Source organism: Dioscorea cayenensis, chromosome 1 (genome assembly GCF_009730915.1).
Source record: "Dioscorea cayenensis subsp. rotundata cultivar TDr96_F1 chromosome 1, TDr96_F1_v2_PseudoChromosome.rev07_lg8_w22 25.fasta, whole genome shotgun sequence".
Classification (NCBI taxonomy): Eukaryota; Viridiplantae; Streptophyta; class Magnoliopsida; order Dioscoreales; family Dioscoreaceae; genus Dioscorea; species Dioscorea cayenensis.
In genome coordinates this window covers 22,600,122-22,609,552 of record NC_052471.1, presented here as the reverse complement: position 1 = coordinate 22,609,552, position 9,431 = coordinate 22,600,122, and the positions used below count along the sequence as shown (strand labels likewise).

The 9,431-nt window shown below is 34.4% G+C and overlaps 1 protein-coding gene across 1 annotated transcript; it reads right to left on the bottom strand.

Annotated features, from left to right (window-relative positions):
* Window positions 1-1,187: 1,187 nt before the first annotated feature.
* On the bottom strand, window positions 1,188-7,790 carry LOC120257850 (receptor-like protein 43). The gene is made up of 8 exons (XM_039265135.1): window positions 7,664-7,790; window positions 7,465-7,600; window positions 7,093-7,321; window positions 6,936-7,048; window positions 6,532-6,671; window positions 6,203-6,300; window positions 6,050-6,110; window positions 1,188-1,300 (listed from the first exon to the last, which is right to left on the bottom strand). The coding sequence occupies exons 1-8, from the start codon at window positions 7,788-7,790 to the stop codon at window positions 1,188-1,190; spliced, it is 1,017 nt and encodes a 338-aa protein (XP_039121069.1).
* Between the last annotated feature and the right edge of the window lie 1,641 nt (window positions 7,791-9,431).

The window sequence follows — 9,431 nt, the reverse complement described above, 5'->3', positions numbered from 1 at the left end:
CTTCACATTTTTTACAAGTCCAAGAAAATGAAATGATAGAAGAAGATTCAGATATTGATGATACTGATTGGGATTGGATGGATATTAATGAGTAGAATTTTTTTTTTCATTTCTATCATATATTTAGTTTTTGTAAATGTGATGGTTAATATTAAATGGTGTTGGGAATTTTTGGTTTTATTATCTTGCATGTCTACATTTTTATTCTGATGCATATTTAGTTTATTGTGTTCTTTTCAAGCTAATAATATTTGTGATTTTTTTTCCAAAATAATTTCATGTGACTAGGGACGAGTTGATGATTTCACATATCTGAAAATATTTCTTTCTTTTATTGTAGGGATGAGTTTCATGAAGCTCACATAAACTATCAAGTTCTATTTACGATAATTCTATCAGGTATGATTTTGTTCCCGGTAATAATGAATTTAAACTATCAATTGATTTTTATTTAAAATGATTTTGTTCACTATTTTTATTTGTAAAAATTTTTAGAGCAAATGTCTTGAATGCAACCAATATTATATGTCATATATCTAGGTTTGGTATGTTTAATAGTGCAGAAAATATGTTTTAAGTACTCTTTGACACATTACTTGCTATAGTATATATTTTGTCATGATTGACTTGATTTTGACATGTTTGGATGCATAAAAATTTTGTGAGCAAAAAATTCTGAATATTAACAATGAAGAAGACAAACAAATTTGTGAAACCAGGGACTATTGCTTCATATTTGCGAACACAACGTACACTCTGTAGAAGTCAAGCTCATGTAAATGTAGTACACACACAAGATCATGCATAGAGGAAGCTACACAAACAAATCATGATCAAGAACATGAAGTACAAATGGAGCAAGAAATGAGGATTTGGCTTGAGCAACAAGATCTAGATCATATAGATTCTGAAAATCAACAAGAAATAAATCAAAACTCAACCATGGAAATTGGGGTACCTCCATCAATAGTTGCAACAATGGCAACTGAGGATGCAATTACAAGCTCAGCAAGTTCAATTACTAAATTCAATATATAATCATGTTTATGTCTATTCAATGAAATTATAATGCTTTTACATATAATGCAGGTCCTTTAACACTGAAAAAGAGAGGTCAAACAACAATGAAAGCAGTTCACACACGGTCTGAGCGAAAACCGAAAGCCAATATTTTTGAATGAATTAAATTAGCCAATAGGATCAGATGATAAGACTTTGAATGAGTTCAGTAGTTTCTTAGGAATATTGGCTTGAAATTCAACATTTGCACCTCTTACAGTCACTAATTGGCGCAAAATGCCTACAAAAGAGTCATTATGAGAATATGTTCAGGTTTATAAGAATCTTACTTGTTTTTTTATCTAATTATTTCTTTTCATATTAAACATTTGCCATGTTGTTTTATAATTTGATTAAATGTAATTATTTGTCTGGAAAAAATACATAGTCCCTCAAGAAGGTAAAAAGTAGGTTCTTGCTACTATTGGAGATGATTGGAGTGTATATAAGTATAGGGTGAAAAAGGAACATTACTATAAGTACAAGACTGATAAGCTTAGAATATTGAATCACCCACAACATATTGGAGAAGATAAATTCAAAGAGCTTTTGAACTATTGAAATTCAACAAATGCAAAGGTATAACAATTTTTAGTTTTTAATTGCTTTTATAATGTCAAAACTACTTTCTCCAAGCTATGCTAATAGTAATGGAAATCTTTATGTAGAGAATCACCGAAATAAATGCAAATAATCGAAAGAGGCAAATTAATATGCATACGGCGGGCAAAAAGAGTTTTGCTAGGATAAGAAAGCAAATGGTAAGTGTACGTACATTTTTTTATTTTTGTATTTTAAATTTGATATTTTAGGAATATTTTGATAAGCTTGACTACACTTATTATGATTAGTATTGTTTTGGTTACCTTCACTATACATATTATGAGTAGTATCATCAATTAAAACAAGTGGTAAGTGTAGGTATGTTTTTTTTTATATTTTAAAATTGATATTCTAGGAATGTTTTGATTATCTTGACTACACTTATTATGATTAGTATTGTTTTTGTTACCTTCATTATACCTATTATGATTATTATCATCAATGAATTTGCCTTGACTATAATAGAATAAAAAAATATTTGTTTTCATTTGTCATTAGTATTATAATTGTTATGTGTGATGCTACATTATTTTTTTTTTTGGATCATATACAAGTCCTTGCTAATGAAAATTATGTTTTTATTTTAAATTGATATTATAAGAATGTTTTGGTTAACTTGATTACACTTATTATGATTAGTATTATTTTGGTTACCTTCACTATACCTATTATGATTAGTATCATAGATGAATTTAATCTTGTATTCTTTTGAAATTATTCCTATTTGTATTGTCTTTATTGTTGGTATGATAATTGCTATGTGTGGTGCTACATTTGATTCTTTTTGGATCATGTATAAGTCCTTAATAATGAAAGTTATGTTTTGTGTCGAATTAAAATAGCAAGATGCAAATGAAAACAATGAGATACCAACTAATACTGCTCTTTTTATTGAAACTAAAAAAAAAACAACCAAACAAGACCTACAAGGAGTCCTTTGATGATACTAGCTACAAGATTGTAAAGATTTCCTTTTATTTATATGTTTTTATAGTATGATTTTAGAATGTGATATTTTGTCTTACACATAATCAATATAACATCAAAAATAAATTTTTATTAAAGTTTTTATTCTATTACAGTCTCAAATGCAAGTTGTGCAATCACAACATAGTAGTGAAAACCAATCTGTTGATGCATTTTTGATAACGCCCCTTGTGTGTGACCCGCAAGTGCACAGGTTTGTCGAGTAAGAAATCCCAGGTGAGTGGGGTATCATATCCACAGGGAGTAGGGAGTAAAAATACTTAAAATTGCTACTTAACCATGTGAAAGTGAACAATGATAGTGTCGATAAAATGTAATGTAAACAAAGATAAAGGATACGAGAATGAGAGGCATAAGTAAGTGAAAGGTATGGCAATTAATAGAAGTGGAGTACTCGGACAATGCTCCCCTAAGATTAATCCTTCAAGTGCAAGACCAACTATTATACTTCCTAATCAATGCTCAATGAGTCATGGAAATCCTTAAGCACACGGTCCCAAATCTAAGGTCAACCATGACTAACTTTACACTATGTCCCGGCGGAGAAATCCCTCATTCTCAACAGTTCACACTGTGTAAAGTTGCATGGAGTTCTAGGGAATCTAAGTGATAAACCCTTTTCCTATGTATAGACCTAACCCTTTGGTCCAGGCAAAAGGCCCCTAGTCACATCTAAGCCCCAGACACTAGAGTTACTTCAATGCTTCACAATGTTGCTCACGCAACTAAGCTCCAGCGTAGTTTATTCTCTAGAACTTCACTCTATTGTGACAGCAAAGAACTCGAGGAAATGGAGGTAGGATAAATCACACCGGAGGGGAAAGGGGACGCTCCGCTACCTCTCGACTCACCCTCTCAACCCTCTCTAATCAAGCAATGTTTAACCCTTGTAGTGTGTCACTCATCTACAATGGATACCAAGATGGACTCTCTACCCCAGTGTCACTCTAAGGGAGAAATCATTCCATAACCCTTCAAAATTGGAACTCAATTGAAACATCAATTTAGGAAAGAATAATAAAAGATCAATGAAATAATAACATCCTAGGGTTTACAAAATCCAAGTACCCACTGGGAGGTTTAGCTCTCCATAGAGCACAATTCAATCAACAATGAAATCAAAAGTAAAAACAAGTGTCCCATAAGAAAACCCCCTCGGTATTCATATCGATGGTCTTCCGGAGTAGCCAAGTCTTCTCCAAAGGTCCCCTTGTCCGGCCTAGGGCACACCTCGCCGGAACGGTGCGACGAAATCTCCCCCAATAACCTTCTTCCAACTTGAGCGCAGTGTTGAATCTTTAGAACCCCTCCAAAACACTTGCCAATACCTCTCCAAACCCTAGCCGCAAGCATCTCCAAAGTTGGAGAAAAGATGGAAAGAAGGATGCTGAAATCGGGCTGAATCGCGGCTTTAGAAGGGCTGGAATCAGGGTATCCACACGGGCATGGGGAATTTCCACACGCCCGTGTGGATTCTCTGGAAATCTCATTTTCAGCAGTCTGTAAATAGTACTGCTACAGTAAATACCTACATTGTTTTGCTTCGATAACCTGCTATAGTACCGGCTAGAAACACTACCAAATCCATGTTTTCCATCGAGGTAACATAAACGGGCACATGTTTATGCCGTAGATCGTGTCTCTTCTTCAATAAACGGCCTCATTGGTGAAGACCTTACTATCAATGCACAAATCGAGATACTCGAATATGACTGTCTCTGTGCCCCTCCACATCATTATCCTTTCTTGGACACCTGGAAGTTGGCACACATTCTCGTATCTTGAGCCCGACTTATGTCTTCGCATTTGTACCTTTCCAAGATTTCATCAAAAAGTGCATTCATGATCTACATTGGCGTTTTGTCTCAACATTTAGTTTCGCAACCCTACATGCACAAAAGAACACAAATGCACATGTATTAGCACTTAAACTTGATAAAAGTAATGCTCATCATAAGAAAAGAACACTTCACATTCTTATCGCACAAGCACTTATCAATTTTCTGTGGTGATGGGAGGGACACAACTTGGTCGTGCTATGTTGTATGGGAGGAGTGTTACACCAGCAGATTTGAAAGGAAAAGGAGTTAGTGGTGAATCTTCTGTAAAAGTTTCTCAAAATTTTATTGAAGTCATGAAAGAATAAATGAGAGAAGAAATGAGAAAAGAAATGAGAAAATAAATGGAAGAACAAATGGCAGATTATAAATCATCTTTGTAATCATCTACGCAACAACAATTTCTTTCTATGATGTCATGGCTCCTAGGCTTGGTTCCAGGAATGAACATCAACCAAGTTCCTACATTTAATTTGAATTTTGGTTCTCCGGGAGATGCTAATGGTGCACCAACTCAAGGAATACGTGTGCGTAATATATCCTCTGCTAGTAGCCATCAACCTCAGGTATTCTTTTATAATAATTATCGTTTTAGTTGATGTCATTTTGTTGGAATATATCATTTTCTTTTAATAAATTTTCTTATTATGTTAAGTAATTTAAATTGTATGTATCATACAAGTTTCTTCTTATTATTTTTACTAACTAATTTTTTATAATTACAGGGACAATGATGTTATACTTTCAGTTGGTTTTATCCAAAAATATTGAAGATTCCTTGTTTTGTATTAACTTCAAAATTGTTTTGTATTTAACTAGTTTTCTCATTGAATTCTTATGTTATTGAGTATTTTTGTTAATTTTAATGTGATGTTGTTGGCTCTAAGTGTTTATTATATTTTAGGATGATGTTTGATAATGCTATCATTTTATTGAATTGGATGGTTAAAATTATTATTTGTAAAATGGTACAGATTACAAAACCACTACAATTGATTTTTTTTAACTGTTGCAGGAGATATTGTAAACCGCTACAATAGATCAGATAAAACCATTGCAGTAATTTATACATAACTGCTGCTATAGCTATTCCCAAACTTTTGCAACATATACTACCAAACCGCTACAATAGTTATTACAAAACCGATGCTATATAAATTACGAAACCGATACAATAGGTATTAACAAACCGCTACAATAGGTATTGTGAAACTGTTGCATTATATAAAATAACCATTGCAAAATAAGACGCTGCAATATATGAAGCAACCGCTGCATGATTAAAAACCGCTACAAAAGCCAATGCCAATTAGATGCATAGAACCATTGCAATAACCTATTGCAATGGAAATAGATGCAGTGTCTGCCAATTCGCTACAATAAATCTTATGTAGCAGTTTTAGGGCCTTTTGCAACGGTTTACAACCGCTACATAAGTGCAGTTATGTAGTAGTGTAAGAAAGGTTCAAGAAATGCAGCCCATCCAGTTTGGTCAGTTCTTCAGGCAACTCATACGAAAGCTTATTTTTTGATAAGTCTATACTCGTGACTAATGATAGAACCTTGGAGAATTACATCTGGAGGCCCTTTGTACTTATCAAGAGATATTCCCAATGCAGAAAGCTATTTGGAGAATTGTCCATTTCATAATCAGAAGAAAGGATCTCTCCATCAATGGAGAGCAAAGACCACCTTTCATCGTGACTTGTGGCTACCATGGCTTTGAAATCTCCAAAAGAATGAGGAATGCATCCTGATAGATTGTTGTGTGCAAGATCCAGGATCTGAAGAGATGAGAGTTTTGATAATTGCTCTGGAATGATGCATTTTAATAAATTTGATCTCAAACGAAGCACAATTAAAGATGAAAGGTTTTCTCCAATCCATGTTGGTATGCTACCTGAGATTTTGTTTTCACCAATGTCGAGAATAACTAACTTATTGGCCATTTTCAACGATAAGGGAAGATCCCCATATAAGCTATTGTTTCTCAAATGTAAGGATTAGAGGTTGGAGAAGGAAAAAAGGCCATCAGGAGTATCACCAATGAAATTATTGTCAGATAAATCAATAATTCCTAACGCTGATGTTGAATTCCAGCAGCTAGGAGGTCTTCCAGACATGTCATTATTAGATACGTCAAGTAATTCAATGGTAGTAAGGTTACAGAAGAATAATGGAAAACTGCCATTTATATGATTATCAGATAAAGAGAAAACTTGAATGTAAGTAGCATTAGCAAAGTAAGAAGGAATAAACCCAGAGAATGAATTGTTGTTGAGATAGATAACATACAAAAAAGAGGGATCAAACTCAAGTAATTGGCCTTCAAATTGGTTTGAAATCAAATCAATGACAGTATATCGCTAATTTTTCAAAGAATTTGGTAGCTTCCCCTACAAATTGTTATTCGATAGATTGAGAAAAGTGGAACTTAGTTCCCAAAACCATGCAGGGATGTTGCATGAAATTCCAGCATCTGATAAGCGAAGGTCACCAAATTTTGTCTGAGTTTTAACCCAAGTGGGAAAATGGGGGAGATTACTTTGCAAGAACATATTCTGATAACAAAACAGTCAAAAGGAGGCTTCCAGTCCTCACATACATTCAATTGCAATGAGTTGTAGGACAAGTCCAAATATGCCAAGTTTACTAGATTGGCAACAGGAGATGGAGTTAAGACACCCATCAAAGAATTTAAAGGAAGATGCAGTTGACCCAGTTTAGATAATTGGCCTATGTTCACTGGAACTGTTCCATTCAGCATATTTTTTCCCAGACGTAGTGCAGTTAGACCCTCCCTAATTTCTGCAGCAGAACCATCCTTGTTTTCTCTGCATTTAGATAATCCATCGACAAGATCATTAATGCCTCCACTAATAAAATTGCTAGTAAAAATCTACGACCCATAATTTGCATAAGTTCCCCAATCCTTTGGCAATGTTCCATGATGTTGTTCTTAGACAAATCAAAACACCGCAAGCTGGAGAGCTTTCCTGCGGATTTTGGTAGTCCACTAGTGATGCCATTGCTTTCCATTTTTAACTGCTGCAATTGGCTAAGATTTCCAATACTCTCTGGTAACTTTCCACTTATTGCATTTTGAGACAAATCTAGAAACTAAAGATGAACAAGATTCCCTATAGTTTCAGGCAATTTTCCACTGAGATTGTTACCTCCAGACCTATCAAAATACTGCAAAAGTGTGAGATTGCCAAAGGATTCAGGAATAGCTCTAATCATCATACTCCTTGACAAATCCAAGAATTGCAGGTTTCTTATATCCTCGACACTTGCAGGCATCCATCCCTGAACTTGGTTTCAAGACATATCAAACTTTTGTAACTTCTGCAGCCTCACTATGCTATTTGGCAACTTTCCAATCATATTATTAGACAAATCCAAATACAGTAAATTTGTAAGATTGTTTAATGATTCTGGGATGCTTCCACTGAGTCCATTTGTATGATTGTCCAAAGATTCTAGAATGCTTCCACTAAGATCATTTCCTGACAAATCAAGACTCTCCAAGCCACCAAGATTTCTGAAGGACTCCGAAATCACTCCATCAAAAGAGTTATCAGACAAGCTTAAGAATCTCAAGCAACTTAAGTTACCAATTGTGGCTGGTAACTTGCCATACAGAGCACAAGCAGAAAGATTAAGATGAACAAGTCTATTGAGATTGAAAAACCATTGTGGCAGAGTGATGTTCAGGTTATTGTGAGAAAGATCAAGCAAACGAAGAGATGTAAAGTTGAAATGAGGCAAAGTAGAAACATAACTGCTACCAATAGCCTCATGAGGAATGGCACCACTAAATCCAGCATTAGAGAGATCAAGGTATTCAAGGTTTGCAAGAGAACCAATGAAGTCTGGAATGGGGGAGTTATTGAAGTTGTTCATGCTCAAGTCCAGGTGTTCTAAATAGCGAAGGTGAATGAGAGAAGAGCTCAACTTACTTGGAGGTATGGTATGATCATCAGAATTAGAATGGTGGAGATTAGGCTCAGTGACATGGCCGGTTTCATGGTTGCAGGACACGCCCACCAGTTGCAGTAGTCATGACCAGTCCAAGATGTGAGAAAGCTTTCTTTGTTGTTGTTGATATTGTTACTCCACACGCCTGCTTTGATGCTGAGAAGGGTTGTCCTTTCAGTTTTAATGCATCCTATACTATGGACATTACATGGACGGATTACTGAGACAACGAGGATAACAAACAAAACAAACAATGAGAGACAAGCCATGGGATCAAAGAAATGATTTCCAAGCAAATCTGTTCTTAGAAGTAAATTGGATGAAAGAAGTGAATGCCATACGGGTTTCATTTCCAAAAAACTCGATGATAGATATATATATATATGTTAATGGGTCAAAGACATAAAGACCCCTTATTACATGTCTAGTTCACGATTTCAAACTGATTGAAAAAATATGGGAAAATTTCTTGTTAGGTAGACTTGACTCACAAGGGGTGTAGGTTAAGTAATTCATTAGTTTGACCTAGACTCAAGTAATTTCTTTTAGATATTTTTGGCAGGAGTTATTACACAAAATTTCTAGTAAGAGTAATGATATTTTTACCGAATAGATTTTCCGAGTAGGTTTCCTGAATGACGTGGATATTAAGTTGGCATCCATGTCAGCATCTACTTCATTCTCTGTTTATCTATTTTTTTTAAAAAAGAAAAAAATTTAATTTCTCTTTGTTATCTAAATCCTAAATTTAAACATTTAATTGTAAAAGATAAACATGTAAATGATAAACCAAAAACCCCTCCCTAAACCATAAACCGGAAATCACAAACCCCCATAGGGGGTTTGTGATTTCTTGTTTAGGGTTTAGGGTATTGGATTTAGGGTTTAGGGTTTAGTATTTATTATTTAGGGTTTAAAATTTTAGATTTTTAGGGTATAGATTTTGTAATATTTGGGTTTATG

Coding starts and splice junctions, on each gene's coding strand:
- LOC120257850 (XM_039265135.1), bottom strand. CDS start 7,790: ATGCCTGCAAGTGTCGAGGATATAAGAAACCTGCAATTCTTGGATTTG. Junction 7,601..7,663: donor GTATTTTGATAGGTCTGGAG/GTAACAATCTCA, acceptor TTTAGTTTCTAG/ATTTGTCTCAAAATGCAATA. Junction 6,301..6,531: donor ATCTGACAATAATTTCATTG/GTGATACTCCTG, acceptor GCATCATTCCAG/AGCAATTATCAAAACTCTCA.